Source organism: Oncorhynchus gorbuscha, linkage group LG20 (genome assembly GCF_021184085.1).
Source record: "Oncorhynchus gorbuscha isolate QuinsamMale2020 ecotype Even-year linkage group LG20, OgorEven_v1.0, whole genome shotgun sequence".
NCBI classification, from domain to species: domain Eukaryota; kingdom Metazoa; phylum Chordata; class Actinopteri; order Salmoniformes; family Salmonidae; genus Oncorhynchus; species Oncorhynchus gorbuscha.
This window is the reverse complement of record NC_060192.1, coordinates 17,375,810-17,392,122: the sequence shown is the minus strand read 5'-3', so window position 1 is coordinate 17,392,122 and position 16,313 is coordinate 17,375,810. Positions and strand designations below refer to the sequence as shown.

The 16,313-nt window shown below is 44.1% G+C and overlaps 1 protein-coding gene across 2 annotated transcripts in view; it reads left to right on the top strand.

The window, feature by feature from the left end:
- Window positions 1-16,313, top strand: part of LOC124007025 (astrotactin-2-like) — a 528,751-nt gene that overhangs the window by 470,642 nt on the left and 41,796 nt on the right. For both annotated transcript variants that reach the window (XM_046317271.1, XM_046317272.1), the window contains one exon: window positions 14,295-14,436. In XM_046317271.1, the coding sequence (XP_046173227.1) occupies window positions 14,295-14,436 (142 nt within the window). The remainder of the gene's footprint in view (window positions 1-14,294; window positions 14,437-16,313) is intronic.

Below are 16,313 nucleotides of genomic sequence, written 5' to 3'. Positions count from 1 at the left end.
TTACAAAGGAAGCCCCAGCCGTGTGCCGCCCAATGATGCTTCTCTTCCAGATGAACTCAATGCATTTTATGCACGCTGTGATTAATAACACCACTGTACCGTGTGTGAGGACCCCCACCGACTCAACAGACCCAAAGACAATGCAATCTTAATTGCACTCCACACTGCCCTCTCCCACCTACAGTGGCACGAAAAAGAATGTGAACCCTTTGGAAATACCTGGATTTCTGCATAAATTGGTCACAACATTTTATTATGATCTTCATCTAGGTCATAACAATAGACAAACACAATCTGCTTAATTAAACTAATAACACACAAATAATTATACGTTTTCATGTCTTTATTGAACGCACTGTGTAAACATTCACAGTGCAGGGTGGGAAAAGTATGTGAACCCTTGGATTTAAAAACTGGTTGACACTGGTTGGCAGCAATAACCTCAACCAAATGGTTTCTGTACTCAGGAGTAATTTTGGACCATTCCTCTTTACAAAACTGTTTCAGTTCAGCAATATTCTTGGGTTATCTGGTGTGAACTGCTCTCTTGCTGAGGCATCATCTCAGGTCATCTCGGGTTGAGGTCAGGACTCTGACTGAGCCACTCCAGAAGGTGTATTTTCTTCTGTTGAAGCTATTCTGTTGATTTACTTCTGTGTTTTAGATCGTTGTCCTGTTGCATCACCCAACTTCTGTTGAGCTTCAATTGGCGGACAGAAACCCTAACATTCTCCTGCAAAATGTCTTGAACAGCATTCTTGTTTAGTGTTTTTTACGTATCGTAGACTCTTCAACAGAGATGTTAGCATGTTCCAGAGATTTCTGTAAGTCTTTAGCTGACACTAGGATTCTTCTTAATTACCTAATTGCACATTCTGCGCTTATCTCTTGCAGTCATCTTTGCAGGACGGCAACTCCTAGGGAGAGTATCAACAGTGCTGAACCTTTTCCATTTAAATACAATTTGTTTTACCGTGGACAGATGAACATCAAGGCTTTTAGAGATACTTTTGTAACCCTTTCCAGCTTTATGCAAGTCAACAATTCTTAATCTTGGGTCTTCTGAGATCTCTTTTGTTTGAGGCATGGTTCACATTAGGAAATGCTTCTTGTGAATAGCAAATTCAAGTTTTGTGAGTGTCTTTTATATGGCCAGGCAGCTCTAACCAACATCTACAATCTCGTCTCTTTGATTGGACTCCAGATAAGCTGACTTTTGGGTGGCCCGTTCCTGTAGGTTCATGCTCTACAACATCCGCAGAGTGCGACCCTGCCTCACACAGGAAGCGGCGCAGGTTCTAATCCAGGCACTTGTCATCTCCCGTCTGGATTACTGCAACTCGCTGTTGGCTGGGCTCCCTGCCTGTGCCATTAAACCCCTACAACTCATCCAGAACGCCGCAGCCCGTCTGGTGTTCAACCTTCCCAAGTTCTCTGACGTCACCCCGCTCCTCCGCTCTCTCCACTGGCTTCCAGTTGAAGCTCGCATCCGCTACAAGACCATCGTGCTTGCCTACGGAGCTGTGAGGGGAACGGCACCTCAGTACCTCCAGGCTCTGATCAGGCCCTACACCCAAACAAGGGCACTGCGTTCATCCACCTCTGGCCTGCTCGCCTCCCTACCACTGAGGAAGTACAGTTCCCGCTCAGCCCAGTCAAAACTGTTCGCTGCTCTGGCCCCCCAATGGTGGAACAAACTCCCTCACGATGCCAGGACAGCGGAGTCAATCACCACCTTCCGGAGACACCTGAAACCCCACCTCTTTAAGGAATACCTAGGATAGGATAAGTAATCCTTCTCACCCCCCTTTAAGATTTAGATGCACTATTGTAAAGTGACTGTTCTACTGGATGTCATAAGGTGAATGCACCAATTTGTAAGTCGCTCTGGATAAGAGCGTCTGCTAAATGACTTAAATGTTAAATGTAAATGTAAGTCATTAGCCTAGGGGTTCACATACTTTTCCCAACCTGTACGGTGAATGTTCAAATAATGTATTCAATATAGACAAGAAAAATACAATAATTTGTGTGTTATTAGTTTAAGCACACTATGTTTGTCTATTGTTGTGACTTAGATGAAGATCAGTTCAAATTTGATCACCAATTTATGCAGAAATCCAGGTAATTCCAAAGGGTTCACATACTTTTTCTTGCCACTGTAGAGAAGAAGATTACCTATGTGAGAATGCTGTTCATTGATTACAGCTCAGTGTTCAACACCATTTGTCCCAGCAAGTACGTCACCAAGCTTAGGACCCTGGGATGATACACCTCCTTCTACAACTGGATACCGGACTTTTTGACGGGCCGACCCGAAGTAGTGAGAGTAGGCAACATCACCTCCGACATGCTGACCCTCAACACTGGAGCCCCACAAGGGTGTGTGCTTAGTCCCCTCCTGTAGTCCCTGATGTTCCTTGGTGTGATCACCGGCGACGATGAGACAGCCTACAGGGAGGAGGTCAGTGACCTGGCAGGGATAACAACCTCTCCCCCAATGTCAGTAAAACCAAGGAGCTGATCATGGACTACAGGAAACAGGGGGAGAGGTGAGCATGTCCCCATCCATCCACATCGGGCTGCAGTGGAGCTGGTCTAGAGCTTCAAAGTGGTCCACTAACACACGCACAGTTGTGAAGGCGTGACAGCGCCTCTTCCCCCTCAGGAAGTTGAAAAGATTTGGCATGGGCCCTGAAATCCTCAAAACATTCTACAGCTGCACCATTGAGAGCATATTGACTGGCTGCATCACTGCTTAGTATGGAGAGGGTGGTGCGGACAGCCCAGTACATCACTGGGGCCGAGCTCCCTGCCATCCAGGACCTCTATATCAGGTGGCATGAAAGAATGCCACCCGAAAATCGTTAGACTCCAGCCACCCAAGCCATATACTATTCTCTCTGACATGTAGTCATGGCTCTATGTAGTACTATGCGCTTCACATAGTCTGTTCTGGACTTGAGGATTGTGAAGAGACCTTTGGTGGCATGTCTTGTGGGGTATGCAGGGGTGTCCGAGCTGTGTGCTTGTAGTTTAAACAGACAGCTCGGTGCAATTCAGCTTGTCAACACTTCTTACAAAAACAAGTAGTGATTAAGTCAATCTCTCCTCTACTTTGAACCATGAGAGATTGATGAGAGATTGAGAGATTGACATGCATATCATTAATGTTAGCTCCCGCCGTACTGTCTTAGGGTGTCTTAGAGAGAGGGACAGACATGAGGGAGAGACATCTGGGCCAAGCCGCTGGAATGCTGTCTGTCTGTTTAATCAGACAGACAGACAAAACTTTTACACACTTAGGAGGAAGCTACTCAAACAAATCCTCCATCCCGGTTTCTCCGGTTAGGGTGCAACATTTATCTTATACTGCAAAAACATGTTTTAGTGCACAATAAAGGCATTTTGCAATGTGACACCAATAGGAAATGTGTGTTAACTCCAACATGCGCTCACCTAAAATGATAAACACAATTTAAGAGAATTCCAGAAATTTTCCAAATTCTAGAAAGTTACCAAAAATGTGAAGTTCAATAGAATTTCCAGAGCAGTTTAAACCACACATGACTGAAAAAGCGTCGACTCCCTATTTGTCTTTATAGTCACAGTACTGCTCTAGTTTGGACTCCCCTGTCCTCCGCTTTGGGAAGAAAAGTTCATGAGTGAACCCAACGACCCCAGGGCACACACACCACACCGACCGAGGAGGCACACACAGCGAGCTAATGGCTCGAGCAATTATATTCTGCCTGCATTAAACAGTGTAATTGAAATTATATGTCAGGCAGACTGCTCTCTGAAGAGGAGGTCTGGCCTTCCAACACAAAGCAGCAGGCTACCATGCACCACACCCTCACCCACATACAGTAGGGACAAATAAGATCAAATTGGTGGGGTAGTTGGGGGAGTCAGGAAGTGCGGGGAACTGAAATGTTTCCAGTCTCCCGGTCCATACTCCTCCGTTCTCCCTCACGTTCCCCAGCGATGACTTGTTCCTCGCGCTGCTTACATTAAGGAGAAGACACATGTTGTTTGTCACAAGGTTTTAATCACCATGTAAACTGGAGATCACGCCATATAGTTTCTCCCTTAATAGAGTTCAGGCGGGGGCCTAAACTTTACTAGCTGTGCCTGGTTTCGCCTTGGTATTGACAGCCAGGTTGACAGGGAGCAGACCAGAGCCCCTCTGGAGGCTACACAATCCCAGAGCTTTGTCACACCTTCATACCGACCTTGTGCCATCTCGGTATTACTGGCACTGAACACAAGGGTCACTTATTTTCAAACCCCACTGAACCTCCCTAATCTGATGGTTAGCAATGCTAACAAGTACATGCACAATCCCATAGTAAATGCTAGCTAACTGCTAATGAACACATTAACAGTTATTATACAGTCTCTGTCAAACTATTTGCAGGACAGACATCTCAGCTCATAAAGTTATACAAGTAACTCAGAAATGCTATGCACAAAATACGTATCAGACAGCAAGGCTCTTGATCCGGAAGGGGTTCTCTGCTGTTAACAAGAAGTTTGATTGCGAATTCCATACTGTAACTAGATCACCTGGCACGTGCTGCACAATAGTGAGTGAATTACAAGGCTCTGGTCTCTCGATGTTATGTGTTTGTAAACAAACACCATGTGACTAGAGGCTACCGGTAAGCTTCATAATGAAAGCTAATGTGACAGGTGAAACGGAGAATGCAATATGCTTTATTTCCTAATGTATTGTACCTTAAAAAGGAGTGCAGTTAAGCGGGTCATGTTTCGGAGGATACACCTTCGCCTCTCCCGAGCCAGTTGGGGAGTTGCAGCAATGAGACGAGTTCGAAATTGGGGAGAAAAGGGGGGGATAAAATAAAATAAATAATACATTAAAAAATGACCTACAAGTGTTCAAATGTATTAAAAAACTTCTTTGGGTCAGATATACGGTCAGATATACAGTACCAGTAAAAAGTGTGGACACTTACTCATTCAAGATTTATTCTTTATTTAACTATTTTCTACATTGTAGAAGACATAAAAATTAAGAAATAACACATATGGAATTGTGTAGTAACCAAAAAAAGTGTTAAGCAAAACGCAAATATATATTATATTCTTCAAAGTTGCCACCCTTTGGCTTGATCTTTTTTAAACCTTTATTTAACTAGGCAAGAACAAATTCTTATTTACAATGATAGCCTACCGGAGAACAGTGTGTTAACTGCCATGTTCAGGGGCAGAATGACAGATTTTTACCTTGTCAGCTCAGGGATTCGATCCAGCAACCTTTCAGTTACTGGCCTAACGCTCTAACCACGAGGCTACCTGCCGCCCCAAATGACAGCTTTGCACACTCTTTGCACATTTAGCCACCTGTGACTGAAGGAAAGGCCTCATATTGTTTAGTTGCCTTCCAAAGGCAGATCCACTGTCACGTGACAGGAGTGTGGAAGGAGTGTTTTGGCAATGGGGGCCAAATGAATGAAGTTTCCTTGTTAACAGGCTCCATAATCATCAGTGCCTTGTTATTCCTGTCCTGATCTGTTTTGGACTGGATGACAGTTGGTGTAGGCCATACCGAGTTGATGTCATCTGCTCCTCCATAGGCGAGGGTTAGTTGGAAATGATGAATAACAATCTCCACAAGTCGCTGAGGTTGTTTGCAATATTTGCAGTTACATTTGTGTGTATTGTCAGGGGTGAATTTAGCGTGTCTTGGAGGGCAGGCCACATAATTACCATGTCTGTGACCCAGACATACTGTAATGCCAGACCAGAATATGTAACACACACACACACACACACACACACACACACACACACACACACACACACACACACACACACACACACACACACACACACACACACACCCTTAAAGACCCACTGCTTCCAAACCCACCTTACTCAGAGAGAGGGGAGCCCTCCCTAAGTCCCTCCCATCCTTGTATGGGTTACATACTCTCCCTCTTAGCTGCTGTGTTCTCTCTCACTGTGCAGTATCCCTTCTATACAGGCACTTTAGAACCATCCCTGGCTGTGTGTGTCTATGAGAGAGTGTAAGTGAGTATCTCTGTGTTTTGGTGTTACCATCTGTGAGTGTGAGAAGGAGAAAGTGCAAGTGTGACTTTCGAGTGGTGTATCCATCTGAGTGTGTGCTTGTATGGGAGTGTGTATCCAGCTACGCTTGAGTGTGTATCCCTCTGTGTGTGTTTGCCTGCATGTGTGTGTGCGTGCGGTATGTGCGATTGTAGACTCACAGGAAAGCGAGGTTCCCCCTCCCTTGTGGTGTGGTGCTGCCTGCTTTTCGCGCCCCCGTCGCGGACCCCCACAGGACTGGAATAAAAAGCAGCAGCGGTGCGTAACTGTGCTGGCAAGCCCACCGCCACCCTACCCCTCCCCTACACTCCTCCATCCCCTCCCTTCTCCACCCCTCCTTCTCCCTCTGCCCCTTCTCTCTCTGCATAGCGCTGGATGAATGAAGGCAGGCAGGAGCGCTCGTGCTGCGCTCTGTACTTTCTCGTACAGTGGGCTGACAGCAAAGTTTTTGGCAGGGCTGAGGTGTTACCTAAAAGGGGTGAGCTAAGGTAAACGAGGCCCCGGCCAGCGCCAGACTAGCTACTCAGAGGCAGGAGAGAAACCAAGAGGGTAAAGGAGGTAAAGGAAAGGCGGCTAGCGATGGAGAACGAGGATGAGTCTAGGGCTGAGGAAGGGGTTATAGGCAGGATTAGAGGCCAGGTCTGGGGCTGGTGCTGTTCGGTTGTTCATTGTTACAGTGCATATAGGGAGGGGCCTGAGACTGTGCATAAGGCGGGGGGACAGTGGAGCGTGTTTTTTTGAACAGGACAATTTACATTGGGGCTGGGTAAGGTTCTGCAGCTGTTAAGATGTTTCACTACCAGTAGCAGGGAGAAATGGTGTTAAGGTACTTTGAATGGGTCCACACAAACACATCTGGTCTCTCATGTTTTCTCTTGTCCTCCTGTTTATCTGCTAAAGAGTCTAAGGATAAAACCACTGGTCTTGACCAGTCATTAGAGAGCAATGTCAGAGAGAGATGACGATTTTACCATCTGGTATGTGTTGAATACTGTGCATGAATAAACACAGCCTTGATGGTGGGAAACAACCTGCCTGCCGCACACGTGTCCCTTCTTCTCTATACCTTTTCTATATCTTTTCCTTACATGCTGACTACACCGGGCACGTGTGTGAGTCGCCTGTGCCATTGTGCGTATGTTGATTTTATCCATCCACACCAGACGCGATCAGGACACTCAGGTTGAAATATCAAAATAACTCTAAACCAACGATATTAATTTGGGGACAGGTCGAAACCCATATGAAACATTCATGGACATTTAGCTAGCTAGCTTGCTGTTGCTATCTCATTTGTCCTGGGATTGGAGTGTGGACCTCATCTTTCAATCACCCATGTGGGTATACTGTATGCTCCTAAAAACCAATGAGGAGATGGGAGAGGCAGGAATTGCAGTGTGTCAAGCTTCTAAAATAGAGCCAAGTTCTATTTCAGCTCCTGGCCACGCAGGCTCTCATTGACGTGCGCGAGCAGTTTGTATGAAATGATTGAATAACATGTACAGTGGCAAGAAAATGTATGTGACCCTTTTGAATTACCTGGATTTCTACATATATTTGATCAGATCTTCATCTAAGTTACAACAATAGACAAACAGTGTTCTTAAACTAATAACACACAAATTAGTGTATTTGTCTTGTCTATATTGAATACATAATTTAAACATTCAGTGTAGGTTGGAAAAAGTATGCCAACTCCTTGGCTGATGACTTCTCCAAAAGCTAATTGAGTCAGGAGTCAGCTACAGTAACGTGGAGTCCAATTAATGAGACGAGATTGGAGATGTTGGTTAGAGCTACCTTGCCTTATAAAAAACACACAAATTTGAGTTTACAATTCACAATAAGCATTGCCTGATGTGAACCATGCCTCGAACAAAAGATATCTCAGAAGACCTAAGATTAAGAAATGTTGACTTGCATAAAGCTGGAAAGTGTGGCAAAAGTATCTCTAAAAGCCTTGATGTTCATCAGTCCACGGTAAGACAAATTGTATTTAAACGGAAACAGTTCAGCACTGTTGCTACTCTCCCTGGGAGTGTCCATCCTGCAAAGATGACTGCAATAACACAGTGCAGAATGCTCAATGAGGTTAAGAAGAATCCTAGAGTGCCAGCTAAAGACTTACAGAAATCTCTGGAACATGCTAACGTATCTGTTGAAGAGTCTGCGATACGTAACACACTAAACTATACTGGTGTTCATGGGAGGACAACACGGAAGAAAAAACAAACAAAATCTGCTCATCTGAAGTTTGCAAAAGTGCAATGATGTTCCACAGAGCTACTGGCAAAATATTCTGTGGACAGATTAAGCTTCAGTTGAGTTGTTTGGAAGGAACACACAATACTGTGTGTGGAGAAAAAAAAGGCACAACACACCAACAACAAAACCTCATCCCAACTGTAAAGTATGGTGGAGGGAGCATCATGGTTTGATTGTCTGCTTTGTAGCCTCAGGGCCTGGACAAGCTTGTTATCATCGATGGAAAAATTAATTCCCAAATTTATCAAGACATTTTGCAGGAGAATGTTAGGGTTTCTGTCCGCCAATTGAAGCTCAACAGAAGTTGGGTGATGCAACAGGACAACGACCCAAAACACAGAAGTAAATCAACAGAAGGGCTTCAACAGAAGAAAATACGCCTTCTGGAGTGGCCCAATTGAGATGAAGTGGCGTGACCTCACGAGAGCAGTTCACACCAGACATCCCAAGCATATTGCTGAACAGAGACAGTTTTGTAAAGTGGAATGGTCCAAAATTCCTCCTGACCGTTGTGCAGGTCTGATCCGCAACTACAGAAAACGTTTGGTTGAGGTTATTGCTGCCAAGGGAGGGTCAACCAGTTATTAAATCCGAGAGTTCACATACCTTTCCCCACCCTGCATTGTGAATTTTTACACGGCGTGTTCAATAAAGACATGAAAACGTTAATTGTTTGTGTGTTATTTGTTTAAGCAGACTGTGTTTGTCTATTGTTGTGACCGGGATGAAGATCAGATCAAATGTTATGACCAATGTATGCAGAAATCCAGGTATTTCCAAAGGGTTCACATACTTTTTCTTGCCACTGTATGTGTACATTATTTTTGCGACGCCTGTGCACACAGCAGACCGGTGTGGTCTGCATCTTAGGGCTCCTGTGAGATGAACACAGTGGAGGACGAAGTGGCCCAACGCTGTTTACAGGTCATTTCAACAAAACACTTCAATGTGATGACGTTAAATCAACGTGGAAATTGGATTTGAAATAAGTCATCAACGTATGGGAATTTAGTCTTTTTCTCACCTAACTTTAAACCTAAATCCAATGTCATAGTGACTTTTTGATTGATTTCACTTTGAATTCAGGTTAATTGACAACTCAACCAAATGTAAACAGTTTCAACTGTTCTGCCTTATTATTATTTGACCATGCTGGTCATTTATGAACATTTGAACAACTTGGCCATGTTCTGTTATAATCTCCACCCGGCACAGCCAGAAGAGGACTGGCCACCCCACATTTGCTCTCTCTAATTCTCTCTCTCTCTCTCTCAGAGGACCTGAGCCCTAGGACCGTGCCCCAGGACTACCTGACATGATGACTCCTTGCTGTCCCCAGTCCACCTGACCGTGCTGCTGCTCCAGTTTCAACTGTTCTGCCTTATTATTATTCGACCATGCTGGTCATTTATGAACATTTGAACATCTTGGCCATGTTCTGTTATAATCTCTACCCGGCACAGCCAGAAGAGGACTGGCCACCCCACATATGCTCTCTCTAATTCTCTCTTTCTTTCTCTCTCTTGGAAGGACCTGAGCCCTAGGACCGTGCCCCAGGACTACCTGACATGATGACTCCTTGCTGTCCCCAGTCCACCTGACCGTGCTGCTGCTCCAGTTTCAACTGTTCTGCCTTATTATTATTGGACCATGCTGGTCATTTATGAACATCTTGGCCATGTTCTGTTATAATCTCCACCCGGCACAGCCAGAAGAGGACTGGCCACCCCACATAGCCTGGTTCCTCTCTAGGTTTCTTCCTAGGGAGTTTTTCCTAGCCACCGTGCTTCTACACCTGCATTGCTTGCTGTTTGGGGTTTTAGGCTGTGTTTCTGTACAGCACGTTGAGATATCAGCTGATGTACGAAGGGCTATATAAATACATTTGATTTGATTTAGATTTGATTTGATAAATCAAATCTAGACGTTGAACTAATGTCTGTGCCCAGTGGGGAATGTGTGTGTGTTTGTGTGCATGTGTGTGTGTAAGGGTGTGCGCGCGTGCCTGTGTTTGTACATGTGTGTTTGTGCATACGTGCGTGTGTTTGTGGCGGTTAGCCTCAGTGCAGTGAGCTCTCTCACTCTCTGGCGGGGTTCAGTATTTTGTGAGTGGACAGGACAGCCATGGGTGGGCAGGCTGGCTGAGAGACAGGAGCGTGAGCCCTGCTGTTTGTCTTTGTCCTTTTTGAAAATCACAATTATGTGATAATTACACATCTATAAAAAGGATATCCTTGATCTAGACTGCACCAAGTCACGCATCAGCCCCTGATTTATTCTGATTATCAAAACATACAAAGACATCATTCCTTCACAGACCACATCCAGAAACATTAAACTTCTGTCTTCTCTCTCCCGCCCTCCCTCCTTCTTCTTGCACTCTCCTCCCTCCTCTGCCCTTCGACCTTCCTTTTCTGCGCTCTCTCTTTCTACCTTTAGCCTGCATGAAGCAGCAGATTTATGGCTTGTCCGGGGCATTCCTTTCATAGTTGTGCCATTGAAAGGGAAGAGTAGACTGGAAAAGGCAAGCTGTATTGCGTCAAGAGTCAATCTTAAATACATCATTATGGTTTGTTTACGCTAAAGATCAAGTGGTCTGATAGGGACGATTTACTGTTTCACAAATAATTTGACTGTTAGCATACTTGGCTTTCGGTATATGCTAACTGCGAGGAAAGGTAAACCTGAACGCTTCTGTAATTCTGCCTTGTTATTACTTTTGTAAAACTTTATTTATTTTTGTCTGAAAAATGTAACATTCTTGCTAGGCTAAGACGTTCTAAAACACATTCTATCCCATTGAACATCACCAAGTCATTCTTCCAGTTTATGGTAGCCCCTAATGACACTTGGTCATCGCTTCGTTCGCGTCGCAATTAACTGTTAACGTGAAACAGGTGGCCTACCATAACAGTGTAGATGAACCAATGAGAAATCACAAAACAACAAAAAAAACTAAAGAGATAAGCAATTAAATGAGAGGAAAATGGTGAATGAAGAGCTGGGCCTGGTTTCTAGAAAGCGATGGAACTTAGGCTTCCGTGTGTTTTAATGACACAACGGTCGAGTATGTAACATCCATTTCCAAAAACACCACACAGAGAGAACGTTTTCGAAGTGCGTCGTTGAGGCATCGAGAGGATCGAAAGAAGAAAGCACTACTTTTGGATCAGCGTTCTCCCTTTACAATCTCACCTTAACAAATTATTCCACAATACTGACGATAGGTCAGCTCCTAGAGAGATATCCCCTGTGGCTACAAATATTGAGGTGTCTTATTCCAATGCTTACCCTATAATAATGAACTAAATCAAGATTTGGCACATCAGTACACATGAAATATATTGAGCCAAGAATTACAGAGAGTATCGTACAAATAGCTTCTTTTTTTTCTTTCTTTTTTTTACAAATTCAATTAACATGAAATTGATTTCAATATCATTCAAATATACACTGTAGATCCATGTGCCTACACTACAGGGATCATCAACTAGATTCAGCCGCGGGTAGATTTTTTTCTTGAGTGAATGGTCAAACCTTGTTGAAATGTGTATATGATCACATATACAGTCTCTCTCTATTATGTGTGGGAATACTTTGGAACAGATTTCACAACTTAAAATCACTTGGAGCTGATTTGCTGGTGTTTTTGCCATCTTTTATGTTCAACAGTAAATAGAAAATCTGAAAACTTGGGGGGGGACAATTAAAATCACCCTGCTACACTTTATATATCTTTGAATACATTCATCTCGGTTTTCATATGAAGCATCTTTCACGGTCACATTCATTCTGAAGTTATCGGTGGTCACAGATAAACAGCTTGATTTTGTGTTTAGCTGATATATTATGTGTATAAAGTGATGCGGAAGGGCAAAAAAAAAAAAGCATCTAACGACGTACTTAGCAGGGGTCTAATAACGAGTGGTTTCAAGAGTAACTTTAGTAATGATGGTTTTGGGAAACAGCTGGGAGATCTAACGATGCTCCTACGAAAGTTCTAACTATGAACGTAGCCTGAAGATACTTTTGGGAAACGGGGCCCAGATCTGTTCCATAAATCGTGAGCAGCAGCAGCTTGGTGGTATGCGGGCCAAGGCCACACATACGGTGGAATCATAAGGACAATGTTGACTCCGACCCCAGGATCAAAAGGGACTGCTCGGCTATGCTAAGACAATATGGCTTACAAATACTTACCCATCCCATCCTCCATAAAAACATGGTCAAGCATGTAAACACTTTTACATGGTTTCGGAGCAGTAAATCACCGTGTGCCGAGCACCATCCGCTTACAGAGGTCTATGTCATTTTAAGTGTTCTTTTTGCCAAGTGCTCTTATTAAACAAGGTATCAGCCTTTCTGGACAAAAGCCTGTGATGTGTAAGCATGGTGTGTTTGAACTAGTGTCGATGTGCTCTCTTATTTCATTTTTGGATTAACATGGATGTTTCGAAGAAGGATCTGGCAATGTATTGTTTACTAAGTGTGCTGGTGGTCTTCACCAGAGATTGCGTGGATTGTGTTTCTGGGAACATGTCAAATCTTTCATTCGTTCACTCCTTTCCTCCTCTCTTTTGCAACCCTCCTTACCATCACCGCCTGCCCCACCGGACTTGTACGTACGCTTTCATTCAAAACATGTGGACTGAATATATGTGAAGTAATTCATCCCAGAGAGAAAATGTACACAAGCATAACATAAACTTTCAAGTAAATCATCAATTATATCAGTGGAGGATCAAGAAAGTTCCAAGACAATTCCAGTTCGGCCTATTTCAGCATGTTTCTCAAAAGAGGATCTCAGTCCAGCGGGAAAAACAACCTTATAGTGTACTTGATCTGCTGGCTCTCCTCCTGTGAATAAATAAAAAGGTCCAATTTGCATTTGCATGTTTCGAAAGAGAAAACCTTCGAAATAGTAAACCTGGCACAGGGAGACTCGAAGTATAGGAATGTGTTTGGGAAACCTACTATACATAGACCCCTTTCTGGGAACGTGTCAGATCTTTCATTTGTTCACTTCTTTCCTCACTTTTGCAACCCTCCTTACCATATCATCCTGCCCCACCGGACAGACATATTCCCTGTGTTTATAAGTTGGCCTGCATGTCATAAGCTGAAGCTAAGCTCCCTTTACATCTTGTAGAAATCGTTTGAAATCCCAAACATTTTAGAGCTTTTAAACTGTTTCGACAGCTCTCTCTCTTTTCCACCACCCCTCTGAGCGCTGGAAGCGGTTTGGTGCATGTCTGAATGAACAAGTGTGTCATTATTTTCCCTTAAGCTGACATGAAAGATATTTCACAACTTGTGAACTGGTGTTTGTGAGACACAGGGGTTCTCAGTGAGATATCATTGTAACAGTACCATGTGGCCATAAAGGAGAAAAGTCCTGTTTTCTTACGGTTCTATAATGTACCGTGTGGGGCCGGCTGCCAGAGGAAGTCTGATTTCATTTTGCCTCAGGATTTGTGCTTCAGAAATCTTTCCCTCTGGGCTGAGCTGAAGTGAAACTCGGAATGACTTGGAACACAATTAAGCGCCAAGTGGAAGGATCAATGCTGGAAAGAATCTCCCTCTTAAAACTTAATTCATTACTTTTCATTGCACTTGTGTCTGTTTTCTGTGACCAAGGCTAGCTTGGCATGTGTTTGTTTTGTAAAACATATCACTGAAGAACAATAGGTGAGAGTGCATGTTAGGACAAAACAGCAGACTTGTGGCCTTTCTGGTAGATTTGCCACTTTATTTAAGAGGAACAGGACATGGGTTGCAACATGGTCAATGCACAGTAAGTCTATTAACCCTGTGATTGTCTCTCCATCCGTCTTTTACTCTTCATACATCTATTCACTCACTTTCTCTCATTCTACATCTTCTGTCTCGCTCTTTCCTTCTTTCTCTCTCTCTCTTTCACCTCCCATCTCCGGTAGGTGAGGTGTTAAGTCTGGTGGATGACCTGTTCTCAGGTTTGGGATCGTCCTGTGTGGTTGCGGGTCGGAGGAATGGAGACCATCCTCACTCTGTGCTCTACTCGCTGGTCTTCAAGTGCCTGGAACCCGACAGCCTCTACAAGTAAGAGCCCCCAACCTAAAATACTTTGGACCTGGCCCCGTATTCATAAAGCCTCTCAGAGTAGGAGTGCTGATCTAGGATCATGTCCCCGCTGTCCATGTAATCTTATTCATTATGATCTAAAAGGCAGAACTGAGCCTAGATCAGCACTCATACTCTGAGACGCTTTATTAATACGGGCCCAGATTTACTATGGCTTTGCACCATTCCACGGGTGAAATGAAAAGTAGGCTAAACAACAAGGTATAAATTAAGGAGAAAAGACAGATGTATTTGTTTATGTTCTGTTGTTCACTTCTGTGGTAAGTGTTGCTGTCGCCCTTTGCATCAACCCCAGAGACTGAGTCTGTTGAGTTGTCGCCACGTTTAAAACCCTTCTCACCTCCACTGTTGTCTTCTCACCTATACATTGTTCTCTGTTTGACTCGCAGCTCGTTCTAACCAAATTGACCATACTTTCATGAGTTTAGAATTCGCGTTACCATAAAAAATTGTAAAACATTGTTAACCAATGGCATTATTGTTAGTTTTGCATCTTTCCTAAACAAGAATGACTTGACATATATCATAATATCATCCGGCCAGCACCACATACTTTCCCTGAGTCTGTCTGTACTCCCATTGGCAATGGGACTTGTATAGGCCATGTTTTTAATTCCCCCCACCCAGAACACAGCTGGCTCGTATTAGGCGGGCGGCACATATTTTGGTCTCACCAGGGTGGAAGTGGTGGATGCTAGTATTATTGTTTCCGTTATTGTTCCGTTTGTCATGAGGCCTTTTGCAATGGAGGAAATCGTGGTCATGGTGAATAATGAGCATCACAACCAACCAACCGACCATCGTGGTGTTTGTGTCACACAGAAACTGGAGGAGACTGGAGCCATTGACCAGTCTGGTGCTCATAGTCTGGGGCGGTTAGCAAACAGTCAGACAGACCACTCCTAATCCTTCTATAGACATGATAATTAGTCAAAGACTCAGAACCATAACACATTAAGCAGCACGGAAGACATGAATGGAGGAACCACACACACCACCCACACAACCCACACACACGTCAATCAGTTGCATACACACGTTCGAACCCACTGACACATACTAATATGTTCAGCAGTTGAAGCACTACTTCCTTTATGGACACACATAAGTACAGCCTCGAGTCCCTCACTTAAGAATGTGTGAGGGGGTATAGTCAACCCTACATCCCATTAGGGTTAGCAGAGAACACTTTAGGGTTTCCATGGACAGCCGTTAGTAAACTTTGCAGGTGTTTCATTTTGCAAAGGGGATTCACTTAGTTGAGTCCTTGTCTTGGGTGAGTATCAATATAGAGTGAAAAGAAAAGCCTATTAGTGGGATAGTGAAGAGATGAAATTCAATCAGCTGTGTCCACATGGAGGCTGAGTCCACATGAATGTTCCATAAGCGGCCCTGCTGCCAACAGAGACTATGCTGTTTCTGTTTGTCTGTAGCCCCGGGTAGCCTCGACAGACGCAGGCTAAGCATGCATTTATGAATCCATCACAGTTGGAGACTTTTATGTTGCGCCGTTTGGAGGAGATCTCAGAGAGGCAGTATATGAGTCTTCAGAGGGTCCAGGGGTCTGCAGCCTGCCTTTCCAGGGACCATCGCTGGGATGTGCATTTGATAGCAGCACTTTGTTCTCCTTGGGTATAATTTCCCTGGTCCCTCTACCTCTACCTCTTGTCTCCACATCTTGAAATCAAGTTAGATGGGCACAGTGTGCTCTGAAACCAAGCAGGCCCCAGATGCAAACGAAGAGGGGACACTCCGATCATCACACCATGTTTCTCTCCTCTGAGCTCTCTCAACTTCTGTTTGGTGTTTTATGTTTGTGGCCCTGTCTAACCGTT